Consider the following 19,776-nt stretch of genomic DNA (forward strand, 5'->3'; position numbering starts at 1 on the left):
GTGCCTTGTGTCCAAAAGGCACCAGTTCAAAGTAGATACTTCACAGGCAGGTATATTAAGAGCTTGGTGGTTATGATCAATAAGGGAAAGTTCCAGACAGCAAACTCAATCCCATTCCTTTGAATAGTTCAAGGAAGGGATCCTTGACCAGTCCTACATTCTCCAAAGTCAGGGAAGAGTGATTTGGAGATAGGATTTTATGCCCATGTAATCCTACGGAGAACAGGGGGAGACAGAAGCAGGCATGTAAATGGACCCCTCATCCTCCAAACCCCCAACTGTAATTTCTCAAGAGACCTTCAGAATCCATTGGGAACACACTTCTGTGCTTAGTACCGACGAAGGTGGTCAAGGAGTTGCTGGTTTAGAGGCCACATTCTGCTGTAGTATTTAGTCCTGGTTGTTTACAGTGCTTCAGGTTCTGTTCCAGATGGCTTTTATTAGAACAGCCAAATGAAGACCGAATAACGCCTTCTGCAGGACAGACTACCCCATGACACCTCCAGGGATTGAAGTGTTGCAACTGGAATCCCCACAGTCGGGTGACGACAGGCGATCTTCAATGGACAAAGAGCAGACTCAGCACAGCTACTGTTTATGCAAGAAAACTGCAGGTGCAAGCATCTTGTTTCACAAGTTGACAATTTTCCCAAGTTCCACAGATGCACCCAGAACATGACCGCTGCAACGAGGTAGCCCAGGAGAGAGCTGGTCAGTCCAGTCACGGAACACTTTGAAGGCTGTGAAGGAACAGCTCCTCGTTCAGGATTAATACAGATCCAGGGTTTGGTGGTGGGTTAGGGGTTTAGGAGTTTGTTGGAAGGGGATAGGGGAGGGGTGTTTGGGGGAGGGTGTTGATGGGGGGGCGAGAAATGTTGATGTGGGGTAGGGCGGAGGGGGTTGGGGGCTCACCAGGATCACACTGGAGTTGATGCTGGTCAGCTTCAGGTATTGTCCTGGGGCTGCACTTCTTCTTAGATGTCTTGGCTCTAACACTATGTTGAATGGGGGCAGCAGCCCTTTTTTGGGTTGGGAAGATGCCACAACCCACCAATGGTATAGATCTGCAGCATTCACACAGGCAGTGGCTATCGAATCATGTATAGTCACTTGCCACATCTTCCCAGCAACAGACATTCAGGCACCAGGATGTGGATTGGGAATGGACGGAACCAGCCCTCCTCTTCTGGCAACACCCACACAGCTTTCCCCTGGGAAAGGCATTCGAAACAAGGCATTGCATGACCTGAGAAGGCAGGAAGAAGGCCAATGAACAGTATGACCAAAGGGCACCTTAAAACTTTGTGGCATAGCCATCTCAAGGTGCTAGGATCGTTAGTAGCCATTTGCGGTAAATGCTCAAATTCATGAGTACAATGTTTCAAAAACAGTGAAAATGGCACTGCTACCACCAGCCTGTCCTGGACACATTTTAAAAGTAACCAAAAACCATTATGCAAAATGTTATAAGGACACAAACTAACCTAGCTGCACTTCACTATAAATTGATGTGTGCAATTGTAACAATACAAGAAATTCAGAGGAGAAAGTCTCTCAGTACTGATATCCTTAGGGACTGATCAGTTTCCCTAGAGGAATGAGCAAAAGGGCAAGGGAAGTAAAGGACAGGGTGGCAAGCAAGGCAGAATAATTGTCCCATAGAAATCCATGGGAGGAAAGTAGCAGAAAGAAAATATTTCCCAACGTGGTGCATATTCTTATGCAAAGGCAGTGCTGTTAAATCTTTTGGGCAGGTGCTCATGCATGCACGGAAGGGGTGGAAGTAATATTTGTGGCCATTTGTTCGTGCCTGGTTGGGCTGCTGAGTTCATTTTATGGGAAGGCGTATGGGTGCGCTAGAAAGGGGACTGGAAATTGTGTGGGGAAGGAGTGCATGCTGGAGTATTTTGCGGGAAGTACTCCGGCACCAGCGATTGAAGCATTTGTGGGTGGTGCTTGTATGTGTGAGGATGCAGGCTTATAAATTGGTGTGGGAGGAACATTTTGTGGGGTGGTCAGTCATGTGCTCATTGGAGGGTGTGACTAGTTTGGAGTGATCACATGCGTATGGGTAAGGGCTACTGAGAATGTTTGGTGGGGATGTGAGAATTTGAGGCACTCGTAGTGGCTGCTGAGATTTTCTTTGTGAGGATATGTGACTTTAAGGTGCTCATGGGTTTGGAATTTCTTGGTGTGCTTGTGGACTCTTCAGAGGAGGTAGTTGGATGCATGTGTCAGGTGCTAGGAACCAGTTATGTTTAGGAGGCTCCTGCCTGCCTGCGCAATGATTGGTCTGGTAATCCTTTGAGTAGGTGGTTGTATGCAGACTCGGGGGGGCAGTGGGGTGTGGTGGGGTGCTTTACATTATAAGGGTAGGGGGGGGGCAGGGCACCAAGACATTTCTTGAGGGAGGGAATTGTACAAGAAGCTGTGCTTTTTTTTTTTTTTGGGAGATCTGCATGTGAAGTTTTTGGTGAAAGGTGTGTAGAGGGAAGGTGTGGTCTGTATCCTTTTTGTCAGACTCTCAGATGTGCATTAGCTGGGATATTTTTGAGGAAGGTGCCTAGGCAGTATTTGTGTTGGTGGTGATTTAGTGTTTGTGGGCTGGGTGAATTGACTAGAAATACAAAGAACAGGAGCTGGGTGACAGGCGGAAATAGACTATCCAAGGTATTAGAACTTCACTGTCATTCATTTATCACTTGTTAGGATGTGCAGCACCACCGATAACAGGAAGAGCTGAGAGCAGAGGAGTCCTGCTTACGTGAGGGAATCCAATTGAGAGATGTTATCGGCATGAGGAAGCCAGAAAGTTCAGAAGCAAGGCTATGTAGAGGAGAAAAAGTCAAGATGTCAATTGGCAAATGTCTGACGGTCTACGAGTGAGGAGGAGGGATCCAGTTTAGCTGCCAGAGACTGAAAAGGAACATAGCCAATGAATGCCACAAACTTATACCAAGGACCATACACTGTGAGGACCCAGAATTGGTGAGGAGGCCCAACAGTGAGAAGCAAGAACCATGAGTCTGATGTGATGAAGGGAGGCCAACAAGAGGGCTTGATCATAAGAACTACACCTGAGCATGGTGAGGTGAAATCAAGGAGAAATTCAGAGTCTTGGGAGAGACTCTGAGAATTGGAAGAGAGGGAATGCAACAACAGTGAAACTCGTCATTGTCGGGGGGGGGGGGGGTGCAATCCCAAAGTAACCAGGCCTCACTTTTACAGTTTCCTTGCCAAGTGATAATTCACTCTTAGCATGTTCAAAACGCTGTGCTGTTTGCATGTGAAGAACTGACCTGCATCTTGCACCTCAAACATGTTCACCCTGGTGTAAAAAGTAAGGGAATGAAACCCAATTTAAATGTTGCATTCTGGGAGATGGAGGACAATCCCACAGGGAAGTCAATGTTACAAAGGAATTAGTGTCTGGATTATGAGAAATGGAGGATAATATCCAAGTGTAGCAAAAGTAAGAGAAGAAGCGTTGCATTCTGAGATACCAAATACAATAGCAAAGTGTAACAAAAGGAATACAAGTAGTCTGTACTATACACTGTACTCTGGTATTCTGCTCAGTATACCAAATTAAGAGCAAGACAATCAAGCGAAACCACCCATGAAGTGGACGAGCACTTAATGGGCTGTAAGCTGATCCTCACAATCTTATCCAATTTTAATACATTATTTGAAACTGAAGTTTGTGACGTCTTTTGATCATGGTATGCCACAGGGTGGGGTGTTGTGCAGTGTGTATGTGCGCAGACATATGATGGGGTGTTTAGGAGGCTGTTTTTGTCTGCACCCATGGGGTTTGGAGCAGGGGTGTAAATCTGTATGCATGGCCGCTGCCATACAAGAATATCACGTTTATATTGAACTTTGTGAATCAGATTCCTTAGACATTTAAGTGTTGTATAAATAGGTGTTAGTCCACTCAATCTTTCCAAATGTATTGATGTCGGAAAAATGCTTGGCAGAGTTGAGTTTTCAAGGACTGAAACCAGTGACTGCAAAATACAAACTTCTTTAAATCGAACTCCACTTGCTGAGCTAGCTTACTGTCCTCCAGGATTGTTTGGGGGTTAAGAAGGGCATCTTATCAATTATAAACACATGTTAATTTCGCTATTTATATTTGTTTTAGGCTTCACATGTTACTCTAACTGAATTTGGACACAAAAATCTTCAATGTTTGGTTGATGCCACCAAAGAAGGCGGAGTGTGGAAAAAACCAATCATTGTTAAAATCTTAGCCGAGCAGAAAGTAGAGCCAGAGGAAGGTAAGAAAATCCTGCAGGAGTTTACCCCATTTGTTTCATAACATGTCATTTGTGGTGGCACTGGTTTATCCCCTGAACTGATATGCCAAAATGGCATCAAGCAACCCAGTTTGGTAATGATAATCAATAATTGGGGTTGCTCGGTTAAGTGGCAACGAAAAAGGATTCATGTGTAAAACAATGTTTCATATAATCTTTTACTAGTGGTGTGGGGATGGGAATATTTCCTTTCCCCACATGGAAAACATTTGCTCTCCTCCCACTGCTTTGCAGTTCTCTGCCCCCTTTGTATCCCTTGCCCTCCTCACAATGATTCTCATTCTTTAGACACTTCTCATACTTCAGTCCCACTATTTCTGAAGTTTTGTTGCTTCCACTATGCCGGCATAGTCGAGCAGGGACCACCAATTTACCCTGGTCAGGATGAAGTATGGCACCATTGTAGGCCAGACATTTGTTTTTGAAGTGGCTGTTGAGCAGAGCTTTACAGATACATTTCTAACCAGGAAGTAAAGGAAGCAATGTTTGTTTAAATGTGTCGGTCATCGAAAGGCCCTTTCTTGATAAAAAAAAAATGTTTCTTACAATACTTTTCAAAACTGTCGCTGGACTACACACTGTGGTTATGATATAGTCTCTTTCCCAGTCGAGTTGTTTCATTGTCTGCCCCCAGCTGGTCCTGGTTTTCACATCTGCCCACATCCCCACAGCTGGGCCTGGTCAGCTCCTCTGCCCCCACCCGGCTAGCCCTCCCTCCTGAAGAGTATCATAATAATCTATAATTGGTGCTTTTTCTCTTTCCTGAAGCATAACCAAAACTTGTGTATGATGTATGTCTTCTGGTAACTGATCCCAGATTTTAGTTCTTAGTATGCAAAGACAGTGTCAAAAGCTTGGTAACGATTAAAGCATGGGATCTCTATAGTACTACATGCTCTAGGTCTCATAGTTGGTGTATGGATGAAATCCAACCTTTAAGTCCAGTGGAGCTGAGCCATCCAGAGTTTAATGTATGATTTAAACAGGACTCCTGCCTTTTTTTTTTAACTTTGTTTTTATTGACATAATACATATAAGGTAGGGTGCGCGAGCAATCCCTGCCAGCAATACACTAAGCAAACATAACTGACGGTATTTTTTACTTTTTAGTCCCATCCCGCCTCCCCCCTCCCGCCCCACCCCCCCAACTTTTTCAACATAATCCCCTTCCCCCACCACCCACCCACCCTCCCCTCCCCCCCAACTTTGCAACATACCAAGTTTTGAGGTTTTTGCAGGTTACAGAAGCAGCAGTGAGAACTTTCGAACATCGTTATATGCACTTGTTATACAATTTGACATCGTGGGAGCAGCGCGGTTCAGAGCAAAATGGACAGTCTCCAGTTCTAGGGCCGGCGCTGGGGTAAGCCCGGGGGATACATATTGGGAGCCATCATTAGTCGCATAGAGACACATTCATCGTGGAGAACTGCTGTCCATTCCTGTGAGAACTCCGAGACTTTATCGTTTTTCACTGCCGTAAGTTTTTCATAAGTAAATATAACCCTTAATTTACAGAGCCATTCCTCCTTGGTTGGTGCTAAGGCACTTTTCCACTTTTGGGCCAATGCTAGCCTCCCCGCCCTCAGCATGGCCCCGATGACCCTCGGGAATGCACTCTGTTCCGTTTCCGGCATGGGAGTACCCAGGAGGATTTCTAAGGGGAGAAGCGATGGACAGAATCCCTCTATATCCTTAATCCAGCTGAGAAGCTCCGACCAGTACACCTGAATAACCGGGCATCCCCACCACATATGGAACCATGTGCCTCTTTGGTGACATAGCCTAGGACAGTAGGGGGATACTTCTGCGAACATTTTGGAGAGGGTGGCTGGGGGGCGATGCCAGGAGTGGAGAATCTTGAAACTATGCTCCATGGCTGCGGTGTACAGAGTACCAGTAAATATGGTTTTGAAAACTGCCCTCCATGTATGGTCATCCAACGCCATGCCCAGCCTTTCTTCCCATATACGTTTGAAGGGTTGCCTACCCTCCAGATTAGCTGCTATCAAGGTACTATAGAACTTGGACAGGGAGCCCTTTCGAGAGACACTTTTAGCTATCACTTCTTCAAAGGGGGTGAGGGGGCGGGTTAGGTTGTCAGCCCACCGAGGGTGAGTCAGAATTCCCTTCAAACGCAAGTACTCAAAGATCGATGGTGGTTTATCACCCAGTGCTTCGGTCAATTGTTTATAGTCTATGAAGCCCTCCTCATGGGAGAGCTGGGAAACTCTCTCCAACCCCATGTCTGACCAAGCTTGCGTGTCGCGGAAGCCTCTGGTGTCTAGGTTGATAGGGGGATCCCATAGCGATGTTAAAGGGGCCGGCCAGGACAACAGCATTTTGTTATCTTTATTCGGCTTCCAGAGTGCCCATAGGACTGCCAGTGTGGGGTGTTCTCTAAGATAGGAGGGGATGGTTTTAGGGGAGGCCCATAGTAGATCTCTAACTTTTTTAGGGTGGGTGTGGATATCTTCTATATATGTCCAGTACGTCCTCATATCCTCTCGCATGTGCTCCATCATCACCCGGAGCTGAGCTGCTTTATAGTATAATCTGAAGTCGGGGAGGGCGAATCCACCGTGAGACTTCGGCAGGGTCAAGGTGGAGAATTTGACTCTTGGTCTCCTCCCGTCCCATATAAACTGGAGGACTCGGGCCTGTAGAACCTCGAAGAAGGATTCAGGAATGATCACAGGGAGGGCTGCGAAGAGATACAGGAGGTGAGGTAATATATTCATTTTAACCGTCACCATACGGTCAAACCAGGAGAGTGTAAGGGGAGCCCAGCGTTTGAGATCGCTGCTGATTTTGGCCAAGATCTCCGGGAAGTTAAACTGATATAGTAGCGAGAGGTTCCTAGGAATGCTGGTGCCCAGATACCTGGTGGACACACGTTCTATCCTCACTCCCAAGAATTCCGAGCGATCCCCAATGTCTTTGTCCCCGGGACCCATTGGCATAATACTAGACTTGGAGGCGTTTATCTTAAGCCCCGAGAAGGCCCCGTAGAGGTTTATAAGATCAAATAATCTAGGTAGTGAGACCTGGAGGTTGGTTAGGTACCCCAAGATATCGTCGGCAAATAGTGAGAGTTTAAAATCGCAGTCGCCACAGCGTATCCCCGTAATTTCACAGTTAGCTCTGATCGCTATGGCCAGAGGCTCCATTGCCAGAGCGTATAGCAGGGGGGAAAGGGGACCACCTTGCCGGGTTCCTCTAGATAGAGCCAAGAATTCCGACGTGCCGCCGTTAACCAAAACTCTTGCCGTGGGAGTATTATATAGTGTCGAGACCCATCTACAAAAATTCTCCCCGAGGCCCATTTTCTGGAGAACTTTGCCCATAGAAGGCCACTCGACACGGTCGAAGGCCTTTTCTGAATCTAAAGCTAGCAGGTAGCCCTCTTTCCCCTGCCTCGAGGCCTCGTGCATGAGGCCTAGGGTCTTTCGTATGTTATCGGACCCCTGGCGTCCTGGGATGAACCCTACCTGATCTCCATGTATAAGTGAGGGGAGGAGTTTCGCCAGTCTGTTCGCCAGAAGTTTGGCCAGGATCTTGACATCCACGTTAAGAAGGGAAATGGGGCGATATGATTGACACTGGGAAGGGTCCTTCCCCTCTTTGGGGATTACTACTATCAGTGCTGACATCATCGAAGGTGGGAGGGTGCCCTGGTCAAGTGCCGAGTTGAACATTTTGGCCATAAACAGGGGTAGCGTAGACCGGTAAGTCTTATAGAATTTGACTGTGAACCCATCGTCGCCTGGGGCTGTTCCACTCTTCAGGGAGGATATGGTATCTCTTATCTCCTCTGGAGATACGGGGAGATCCAGTATGTCTGCTTTTTCAGGTGAGAGGCCGAGAATCGGGAGAGAGTCCAAGAAATTGTCGATCTCGGTTCCGTCCCCTACGTATTCCGAGCTGTATAAGCGTTCATAAAAGTGCCGAAAGTGTTCAGCTATTTTGCTATCTCTTACAGTTGGCTCCCCTCCCGGTGGCCGGATGGAGTTAACCCTCCTACTATTTCTGAGCTCCCGGAGCCTCCAAGCAAGTATTTTATCAGCCTTTTCCCCCTTTTCCATGTACTTCTGTTTCAGGAAGGACAGCTTTTTTTCTGTTTGTCCCACCTGGAGGTCTGCCAGGCTTGAGCGCAACCTTTGGAGTTCCTCCCACTTCCCGGGGAACATTTGTGTTTTTAGTTTCCCACCAGGTTGGATAGCCTCTATCTTTTTCCTCAACCGTGTCTCCTCCTGTCCCCTCTCCCTCTTTTTTCTTGAATCTGTCTCGATGAGAATGCCTCTAATGGTCGCCTTGAATGCCTCCCAAACACCCATAACTCCGGCCTCCCAGTTGTCGTTGATAGAGAAGTATTCGGTGATGGCTGTAAGGAGGGATCGTCGCACCTCTTTATCATGTAGAAGGAGGTCGTTACACCTCCATAAGGACCCAGGTGGCGGGGCCGGGGGCACACCCATTTTTATTCTAACCATGTCGTGGTCTGTCCAGGGAACCACCTCTACCCCTGATTCCGTGACCTAGCCCCGGATCGTGGCGTCAACCAAGATATAATCAATACGGGAGAAAGTAGCATGGGGTTTCGAGAAAAAAGTGAAGTCGGGGTCTCGATCTTTTTCTGTGTGGTGTGTGTCGCTCAAGCCCAGATCGTCGTTAACTGATTGAAATGCCTCGGCCAGTTTTTTTTGGAGGCGTTGGTTAGGGCATGGATTGGGCGAGCTCCTGTCTCTATCAGGGCAAAGAACCATATTAAAATCCCCCCCGACCAGTAAAGTACCCTCGGAAAAAGCTACGATTTTCTCTCTCATCCCCATCCAGAAGCCATCTTGCGCCTCATTCGGAGCATAAATACCAACCAGGGTGAACAGCCGACCCCTCACCTCCCCTTTAACCATGATATATCGTCCTTCCGGGTCTGACCTCTGGGCTTTGAGAACGAAGTGGGCCCCGGGGGAGACCAATAGGGCCACTCCCCGTTTCTTGGCCTGGAAGGACGCTGCATAGACTTGTTCAATAGCTTTAGCTCTCAGCTTTGGTTCCCTGTCCCGAACCCAATGTGTTTCTTGTACAAATAAGAAATGGAGCCGTAGCCTTGTGAATTCCCTCCCCAGCAACGAGAGTTGCTGGGAGAGTTGAGTCCCCGCACATTTAGCGAACCCACTGTCAAATATTGCAAGGAATCATCCATCATAGCAATGGTAAGAGCTCATGTCTCCCTTCTCGGGACAAATAATTCCAGCGCTCCCGCAGTGCTTCCACCCCCCGCTATAGTCCAATAACAAAACCACAGTTACAAAACAGACCAGAAAACTTGGCTTGGCCCCATTAGAATCCTCTCGAACTAACCCCAACCTTTCCCTCCCACCTCCCCCCTGAACGCCTGGTAGACCAGCGGCTTCATCCTGTCGCTGAGCCAGGCAACCATTGTCTCCCTCCTCCGGGCTCTTAAACTCTCACAACCACAACCTGAGCCCCCCCCCCCCCCTATCATGTTCAGAATACAAATGATCACAGTGCTTCCCCCAATGACATGAAAATCAAACTAGACCGTGAAGCTTCCTGGGGTTCCTCAGGTGTCAGGTTGCCCAGGGGATGCCGGAGCCACTCTTCTGAACTTCCTGTGGCCTCAGACTTTACGTCTCTCCTGAGAAGCCTTAATTCTCCCGGGTCCGACGGGCTCTCTTCCACGTTCTCGGTCTTCCCCCTCCACGTTTGGTTCTCCGAGAAGTTCGCCCGACACCCTGCGAATGTCATCCTCCGTGACCAGGGCATATTTGTACCCTTCCAGTTCAAAGGAAAGCGAAAAAGGGTATCCCCACCTGTATCGGACCCCCTTGGTTTGGAGCATTTTCGTCAGCGGGGAACAGAGACGACGTCTTGCCAGGGTGAAGGCGGACAGATCCTGGTACACCGAAATCCGGGCTCCCTCCCAGTCCACCGGGCCCCTCTTACGTGCCAGTTCCAGAATTTTGTTCTTCTCCGTGAAGTAGTGGAAACGCACGAGAATGGACCTGGGGCCTCTGTTGATCGCTCCCGCCCTGTGAGCTCTGTCAATTGTGGGTTCATTCGTGTTCGCCCCATCGAAGAGAGATCCCACTACTGCGTTCACAGCTTTGATTATGTCCATTTGAGTTTCACCTTCCCGCTCCGGGAACCCCAAAAAGCGAAGATTACAGCGTTGTTCCCTATTTTCCAGGTCATCCAGTTTTAGGGAGCATTTCTCTTCTCTCCTCTCGAGTTCCGATAGGCGCATGTCGAATTGCGTCTCGAAAATGTCATTCGAGGCTGTGTTGTTTTCAAGCGCCTGGACCCTGTCGTCTGTTATCCACTTTTTTATCCAGGGTATCCAGCCGTAGCGTTAGGTCTGCTCTGAAGCCTCTTATTTCCTCCAGGAGGGCCGCCATGCCTTTGGTGACTGTGCTAGTGTCCGACATGTCCAGGGGTGCCGGGGCCGCCATCTCCGGGCGGGTTGGCGAGCCTGAGGGTTTACGTCGAAATCTCTGCAGGGATTCCTTCCAGTTCATAGGCCTCCCCTGACCATCTCCACGGGATCCTCTGCCTAATGCCCTAGGCCCTATGGGCAGTACCGTCGGGTCACCAGACTGCGCCAGGGGGAGGGCAGCGGGGGGGTCTTCCCTGTATACGGCCTCAGCGTTGTACTCACTGTTGGGGCGGGAGGTTGCTCAGGCCAAGTCTCCAAGGCACAGCCGATACGGGCCTATCACTCCTCGTCCCGGGTTTGATTCAAGTTGCCACTGTACTGGCGGTCTTTGTAGTCACTATTTTGGGGTCATTCAATAAACGCTGTGGTTGGCCCGGGGGGGGTACCCCTTTCTCCGTGATGCTGGTTGCAGGTTGTTGATTTGGGGCACCCTCGCCCCTGAGCTCCCGTCGCGCGGCTCCCAAGCTGTGTGAGAAGGCCCGCCTGGGGAGGGGTGGAGGGGTTGTCGTGGGCACCTTTGCAGGGGCCTCCGCCTCTGGGGGTCCCCGATGAAGACTGGCCCCACGGCCGTCGATGGGGTTGAAGATCTTGGGGGGGCAGGCCGTGCCTCCTGAGTGCACTCCTGCGCCAGCTCCACAGTCCAGCGGTGGGCTCGGGGGAGGCTCGATCCGCCGGGCCCAGCACGCAGCTCCCCAGTGAAGCGGGGAGCAGCCCGTAGCACTGCGTGATCTCGCCCGGATTCAGGAGGACTCGTAAGCCCCCGCTACGAGGTCCAGGGGGAAGCGGGGGGGGGGGGGGGGGTGGCGCTCTTCCGCGCCGACCGGCTGTGTTGTAGGCCTCGCGGTGCTGGGGAAGGCTGGGCTCACTCCCTCTCCCGGTTCTGAGCCGTGTTCTGCTCAAGGCCTTATGTGGCCCCGCTCGGGGCCCTGGGGAGGCGGGATCCACCCCAGAGAAGTTCGGTGTGGAGGGGGGCAGCACCCGCGGGGCCTACCCGAGCCGCGGCTCTCCGTTACTTCCTGCGGAGCCGCGGCGCGGGGGAAGGCGGAGCTCCTTCTCCTTCCTCTTTCCGAGGGTCCGATCTCGGCGAAATCTCCACGCCGGGAGATCGGAGTTGGGGTCCGCGGGGGCTCCGCTGAGTCAGTGATCCGCGGGGGGGGTCAACACTGCACTCCTAGGGGTCTGGGGGGGGGCTCAGGTCCCTCTTACGGCGCCCTTTGGAGGAGACCAGTGCGGATGCGTCAGTGCATCTCGGCGCCCCCTGGTGGATCCGACTCCTGCCTTTTTATAGGGAGCCAGTGGAGGTTTCGAAGTACTGATGAACTATATTCACGCTTGGGTGCGTGCGTTGGGATCCTGGTGGCTGTTTTGAATGGCTTGGAGCTGTTTGGTAGTTCACGGTTTGGAGCTGTGCCATTGGACATTGCAGTAATCAATCTTGGATCTGATAATCCTACATGTGATGGGGACAGTACCATGAAGATAACAAGGGACTTATTCTAAGGAGCTTCAGATGGTGCTTGGATTATCTCCTAAAGTAATTTGCTTGGGTATTTCAAGAAATAGTAGTCTAACATTACACCGGAGGTTTTAATCTTGGTTGAGATGGGGATAACGTCCTTTGCAAGACTAATTTGAGGACAAAGGTATGTATTTTTGCCTATGACTGATTTGAGTCCCAACCAGTTGCTCCCACTAAGCTGAAAAACGATTTAATGATATCGGTTAGATTTGCGATCAGCTTCAAGAATGAAAATCATCAGTGCCTCATCAGTGTATTTCTGAAAAAACATTGTTCACACATGATTGTGCCAGGGTTTCATGTAGATGTTGAAAAACTGGTGACAAACGGAAGCCTTGAGGGACTCCATAAGCTAATCTAGATGGTGTTGAGGTAAAGAGCCCACCTGTACTGCAGAGTTCTGAAACCAGGAAGTGAGCCCCCATGCAGCTTCTTCAGAAGCAACCACTTCAATAAGGTGGTGGACAAGTAGATAGTGTCTAAAGTATCAAACAATGCAAATAGATTGAATAGCGTACTCGGGCATCTTGTCCCCTTTCCTCTATCCATGTGAGTGTTGCCCAACGTGGGGATGGTAACGGATCCTTTGGCAGTGAAACATGTAGCTTCTACTTTAAATTTAGTACAGTGCGCAGTGGTGCGTCAACACCACCGTGACCAAGCCCTCTGGTGGCTCCCGTCATTCCCTTCTTCTGCACAGACTGTCAGACCTGGCAACTAGGTGCAGGAACTTTTTCAGCTTTCGCCTGCTCTGTGTTCTTAGTTTTTTTATCTTCTCCACCCACCTTCGGTGCCTTGCCTTCCCCAGCGCATAGCCGCTGCAGGAGGCTTCATGACCTAGGCATCCTTACAGCTGCACGTTCCAGGCTCCTAGACGCATTGATCAGGAATGGAGGCCCAGTGCAGCTGATGGCAAATGCCGCTTGCGATCCGGTGGTGTGCGAGGATCGCTTCGAGCGCTTCCTCCCCCTCATGCGCTCCCCAGAGATGACTGGGCTCCTCAAGGTGATCCCACAGGTCATGCCTCCTTGGCCTCCACCGGCTGTGCAAGTGCCATACTTCAGAGCGCTACTTTTCCTCCTGTATCAACGCCTCTCCCGCAGCCACCTTCGGGTGCGGATCGTATGGAATCCACCAACCCGTATATCCCAGGACAAAAAGGTGGTGGCGACAACACGAGGACGAAGAGCCTTCGGCATCCGTGAAGGTGTTTTACGACTAGCTTCACGGCCTTGCAGAGTATTTGTTGGTCCCCCAACAAGAACAGGCCCCCCTGGAGGTGGGGGGTGTTGGCGGAGGTGCTGGCCTGGTGTGCCATGAGCCGTTCGGAAATTCCCTTCCAGAAAGATGTCCTGCTGTTGGTAAGGAAGGTATGGGAAAAGCCCAAGGCCAATGCCCAGATGAACAAGAAATTGGAAGTCCGGTTCAGGCGTTCGAATGGGGAACCGATCCTAGCCTCCCACCCTCAGGCACACTGTACAGTTGTGGCGGAGGCTTCCTTGTATTCCAAGCCGCCATCGTCTTCCTCAGCAGGGGCCGTCTCCAGTTGTCTTTCCAAGGAGTAAAGATCCCTTGATCCCTTGGAGCCTTTTGGCAAGCGTTGCTATCTCAACTCTGGCTGCACTTGTGACAGGCAAATGCCAATGCCCTCCTAGCCGCGGCTAACCAGAAGCTGTGGCAAGAGATCGGGGAGTTCCTGCCTGACCTCCCCCTGGAGAAGGGCCTCCTTCAAAGCTGGCCTGGCGGACGCCCGTGCAGTTGCGCAGGACCTCCATGGAGCCTTCGTTCCCCCACATCGACACAGCTAGGATCGAGATGAGGCAGACTGTGTGGATGCATGGCACTAAATTCTCCTCTGATGTGCAGGAGAGGATCCTGGATCTTCCTTTTCAGGGGGGGTCAGATTTTTAAAAAAGATTTTTTTTATTTATAGTGTCATAGCCATAATGAAATATAAAAACAAAAACACAAATTTATGACTTGACACTTAAGATATAAAAAAATGTCATGGAACAAAAAAGAAAAATAACAAAGCAAAACTAAGTAATACATAGAAACATCATTCCTACTCAAAATACAAAATAAATACATTACAAAATGTCTACAAATCGTGAACCGATACAAAGAAAAGATTTCAACGATTCATAATCATAAAGTGGTAGAAAATGGAGCTAATCCTTAGCTCCCAGATCTAAAACTTTTAGAAATGCAACGACTTCAAAAGTCAGGAAAGTTTTGTTGCCCGACGATAATCTATCCCCAAAAATTTCCGAATTCAACCACCTTGCATCATGAACACATTTTCCGAATCTTGCAACTGTCAAAGCCCGGGTTCCTAGGCATTTCGATAGGTGATAGAGCCATTGAGTTTCCTTGTCCTCGCATTTGTCACAAGCTGCTGTTGGATACTTCCCCTTATTTCTCGTGGGAAACAGATTTAATGTAAACCTTAAAAAATCTGATTTAATGGCTGGATTGGATGATTTACTCAAATAACGCAATAGCAGGGGCCTGGGTTTATCAGCATGTGTGTGAGGCCGACAACTTAGCTAGAATCATTTGGTCGATTGGGCCGAATCCAATCCATTTGTTCCATGCAATGTTTGGCTTTACCTGGATTTTGAATGAGGAGTTCCAAACATCCAAACATTTGAGTTGACCAAGATCTCCTGACACTTAAAACTAAGATCATTCAGAAAGATGTTAACCTCCTTGCATTAACAGTGCCACATCCTCATAGAACGATCCCTTCAGTGGTTCTGAAATCAATCTCAGGGCCGAAACCCATCTCCACTCCATCATAGCCCTAAGAGAGATTAGTCGCAGCTCGAATATTAAGCATACAATGGGTACACATTTTGGCAGGTTCAACAATCTTTTCCACAGTTTAGCTTCAATTTTGTCCCAGTCTATATTGATGGATAACTGGTTCAAGGCTAGACCAAATAGAATAACTGGTACAACTTTGCCTTTGGTCGGATCTTTTTCATTCGTCCACGGATTACGGGCTGATGAAAAAGACCTCTCCGCAGTACACAAAGTCCTTGGCCAGCCTGACTAAACCAGGGCAGAAGTCCTTCCCTCAGTCCTAGGGCTGGACAGACTTCAAACCCTGTGCTTTCAGGAGCTTCAAGGGGTTTTGGGACCACAGGAGGAAACGGCAGAGGACATTGTTTTTTTCCGCTCTCCCGCCTCAAACGCCAAAAAGCAATGACGTGACAGTCATGGAACATAGCTCGCCTTAGGGGGGGCGGCTGGCTCTCTACCAAGGACAGGAGGAAGCACTGGTTCAAGAGTCCTTTCTATAGTCTTCAGTCTTCCTCTAACTTCTCCTCCCCTGCTTCAGATGGGGTCCCTGGTCCTGTTACAGGAGATCCTCTTTTGGATATGCAGGCGGTTGAACCGGTTCCTCAGACAAGGGCTCCGGCTTCTACTCCATGATTTATTTGGTACCCAAGAACAACCAGGCTGGTGTGAGGGTAGTCCTTGACCTTTCATCCCTCAACCTATCTTTATCACTCAAACTTGTCAAGATGATTACTCCAGCGCACATAGCAGAGTCTCTATGCACAGGGTACTGGATGTGTTCCCTAGACCTCAAGGATGCATACCTTCATGTCCCTATCTACCAGCTGCATCGGAAATTTCTGCAGTTCGCGATTGTCGTGCCACTTCCAGTACAGGGTGCTGCCTTTCGGCCTCCTCAAATCAGCCCCTTGTGTGTTCACAAAGCTAATGAATGGGGTGGCTGGTCTCCTCTGACTGGAGGGCGATCACGTATACCCCTGTTTGGACTGGCTGGTGTGGGCCAGCTCACCCAAGGGGGCGGTGCACTCCTGCCAACGGCTGGTGGGTGTTTTTTCACCAGCTGGATATCTCCCTCAACCGGCGGAAGTCTCAGCTGACTCCCGCCAAGGACTTGGTGTTCCTTGGAGTGCACTGGGACACAGCCGTGTAGCGGGTGTTACCCACTCCTGAGATGCTCCCGTCACTCCGCAAGGGCACTTTTTGGCCAATTCGGCCACCTCTGCATGGTGGTTCCAGCACCTTCTGGGCTTGATGGCGTCTTGTGTGCGCACACATTTCAGCATGCCCGCCTCAAGATGAGGCGCCTTCAGCTCCACCTGGCGGCCAATTGGGACCAGGAAACCGGGATCGCAGTCGGACGGCATGCCAATTCCTCTGTCCCTCCTCCCAGATCTTCACTGGTGAATGATGGACTGCATTGTGGCAGTCAGAGCCCCCTTTACCCTACCGGTGTCCACGCCGGCCGTGAAGACTGATTCCTCACTTTCGGGCTAGCGGGCTATGCTGGATGACTACTCTATTCATGGTACACCCTGATCCTGGTTTGGGGATTTCTTCCTGGGAGTTGTCAGTCTGAGGAGGGACTAGTGACCACAGTGCTGCATCCATAGTTTCCCCTCTGGGAAGCTACAAGGTTCCCCTTTCTGGGGCTGAAGTCACTGGGGCAGTCCTCGAGTTTCCCCGATCTGAGGCTGAAGTGTGCACCGGCACAGCTAACTATCCCTGGCCAGGGGTTAAATTCACCAGAGATCTGAGCATCCCTGTGCAGTGGCTAAACTGAATATCGACAGTGCTGAGTATTCCCTCCCCCACACCCTCCCCCTTCATGGGGCTAAACACATGGGTTATTCCTGAAGATTCTTTAGAGGACTAAATATTAAACTGGCTTGACCGAGGTAACCACAAAGAGGGCTTATAGTCTTGAATGGTTCTAGCTCTGTAATAACTGGGGAAAATGTCCTATGTTCCCTCGTGTCTGGGGCCTCTGCTAGGGCAAAGGCCTGCTGTGACGCGGTATAAATTACTGCCTCTCAAAAATGCTGCTTCAACCAACGTCTGAGTGGACCCTCTTTTGACAGAGCCATGACCCAGATCAACAGTTTTACATTGGGCAGGTGTCCTCTGCACCCAAGGTAGAGTGGTGTACTCTGACAAGGATTTTGTTGCCGCCCTTCCTCTGTCCCCCCCACTTCACCCTCCAACCCCCGACCCTTTGTACTATGTGAATCTCTGGATGAGGAGCCTTTCATGGCAACCAACATCTGTGGACTCCTGGGCTAGGCCTGTACTTTCACCGGCCTTGTCTTAATACCCAGAGACAGCTGAAGGTTCTTCGGCAGATTCCAAATGAATACTCGTCCATTTAGAGCTTATTAAAGAGTACTTCAGAGACCTGTTTGAGTAGATGCTCCTTCAACCACAAGTGCCACCACAAACTGAGGAATTGCATAAGGGACCACAACATTACTCTAGCAGCCCCAAAGCCTCAAATAACTGATCCAAAACATCACCTGGTGACCGGAGGAGTGAGATAGTTTGCAGGATACTAGGGAGAAAAGATCTGTACTCTTATGTCCCCTTTCCTCCATATTGCATGGGTGTCCCTCGTTAGGGATGGGAGACTGAACCTTTTTTCCCCAGAAAAATCGTCTGCCCCTTTTAAATTTAGAAGTGTGGCCCTGGCAACATGCGCTTGCCGGAGTCCTACCACCAGCCCCACTCCCCTTTTCTGCATCGACGGGAACGGACCGAATTCACCAGCGCTCCTGGGTTTGCCTTTGGCCATGTAATACCACGCGATCTTCCCCGCAATATTCTTATTTCTTTGTCTTTTTGTTTTCAATTAGGTACTGGGTCCTCAGACGCCACGCTCCTCCCCAGAACATGTAGAGTTCAGCGGGCTTCAGCAGGTGTCCCGCCTGCAAGGGGGGCTCTTCCCTACATCCGACCCCCATGCCCTTTGCCGCTGCTGCCTTGGCCCCGACCACGGCTGGGACGGTTTTCTGCATGCGACGCACTGACTCCATGTGCACTGAAGAACAGGCTATCTAGGCGGAGGGGGGCTCTTCCAGAGCCTCCAGAGTAGCTAAAGGACTTCGTCAAACATCGCTGAAGGCCGAAGGTAAGGCCTCTATTTGCCATCGTACCCAGTAAAGGCGACTCCTTCCCAAAGAAGAGCTTAACTGGGAGGAACGTTTTGGGTTCTAGCACCAGCACATGTACCGAGGCAAGTCCAGCTACCGGCCTCACGGCAGAGGGGGGTCTCTGGATCCTTCCGGCGTCAGTGCTGAGGGACCGCAAGGTTCTTTTACCGGGATTACTCCTGAGGGGCAGCACCCTTGTACCGGCATCATGGCCGAGGGGGCACCTTCACGCAGCACTACCGGCAGCTCTGCCGAGGGCAATACGCCTTCCAGGTCATGGCCTGAGGACCGGATAGGCTTTATGTTCCAACACCAAGCATCTTGGACAAGACTGACTCCAGCGAGCCAGGCAACCCGACTTTGGCACGCAGCTTCACAGAATGGCCGCCGTGCCAGACAAGATGACTGCTCTTTCGATACCCCCTTTGGCAGAGGTGGGACTGGTGTCAACCAGGTACGTGGCCTACAGTTTATCCATCGGCAGCGCAGGGCAGGTTCGCCCTGCACCCCAGGCAGTGTGCCCCGGCCCCAGCAGCCGTTAGCCACTCCGTCAATGTAACCTGCCAAAATGGGCGCTTGATTTCTGCATTCTGCTCTGCCTGCTTCTTGGCCCTGATGATTGGCTGCTTCTACCTTCTCTTCTGATTGGTGGCACCGGGAGGCATGGAGCCGGCCTGTTGTTCCAAGGCCCACTTCTAAGGCTCCTGTCAGCTTCCCTGTCCGCTTTACTGGGATGCTTCATGATGCCATTACAACAGCCTGACCCTCTGGACCCGCCCTAGGGCTGCCAGCTCACTCGGCCATGTAACTGGACTACCAATACTCCTTTACCTTCCCCTTCTTGGGTTTAGATCCCTACTTTTTAACCTTTCTGTTCCCTTCTTGATCCTTCCCTATCATTTACCACCGAATGTCAAATTTGGGTGAGTTTTTCATTGCACTTGGCCCTCAATTGTTACCTACTAGCCCAGTTATTGTACCATACCGCAGCATTTTCTTATTTCTACCACTGCCCCCTCTCTCTACCTGCCCATGGCGCCATCTGTTTCTCCTATCTACTCTAACTGCTTTACTATCAACTATCCTTCCCTTCTCACTAAGTCTGGTAAGAAGAAATTTAAAAAGGATATCTTGGCCTCAAACCCAGGTCTCCCCGTTGCTGATACCTATTCCAGCGCTTCTGCCAGACAAATCCTCACTGACATGGATCTCTGGACCCCCTATATGATCTCTGTGCTCGGTTCTGTCTTTCTCTCCCATTAATGGTGGCACCCGCTGGGAGGTTCGTATGGATTCCTTTGATTCCTCCAGAGTCATCATTGTCTACCTAAATGGCACTGTCATGGTGCAAGGTCCTCAGGCCAATCTCCTTCTTTGATGGGCGGTTCCCTCATCTCATCAACTTCCTCTCATCTCCAGCTGTACCCTACTCCCCTCCCTTGGCTAACTTGCCGTTTCTTCTCCTTAATCTTCCCATCTTATTCTCCCTCCACTCCTCTGCAGGGTGTACCTCTTATTTGTACC

The 19,776-nt window shown here is 50.1% G+C and overlaps 1 protein-coding gene across 3 annotated transcripts in view; it reads left to right on the forward strand.

Moving 5' to 3' along the window:
* Window positions 1-19,776, forward strand: part of RLF (RLF zinc finger) — a 916,587-nt gene that overhangs the window by 292,327 nt on the left and 604,484 nt on the right. For all 3 annotated transcript variants that reach the window (XM_069622735.1, XM_069622737.1, XM_069622736.1), the window contains one exon: window positions 4,148-4,283. In XM_069622735.1, the coding sequence (XP_069478836.1) occupies window positions 4,148-4,283 (136 nt within the window). The remainder of the gene's footprint in view (window positions 1-4,147; window positions 4,284-19,776) is intronic.

Source organism: Ambystoma mexicanum, chromosome 11, assembly GCF_040938575.1.
Source record: "Ambystoma mexicanum isolate Mex_15411 chromosome 11, UKY_AmexF1_1, whole genome shotgun sequence".
In the NCBI taxonomy this organism is placed as follows: Eukaryota; Metazoa; Chordata; class Amphibia; order Caudata; family Ambystomatidae; genus Ambystoma; species Ambystoma mexicanum.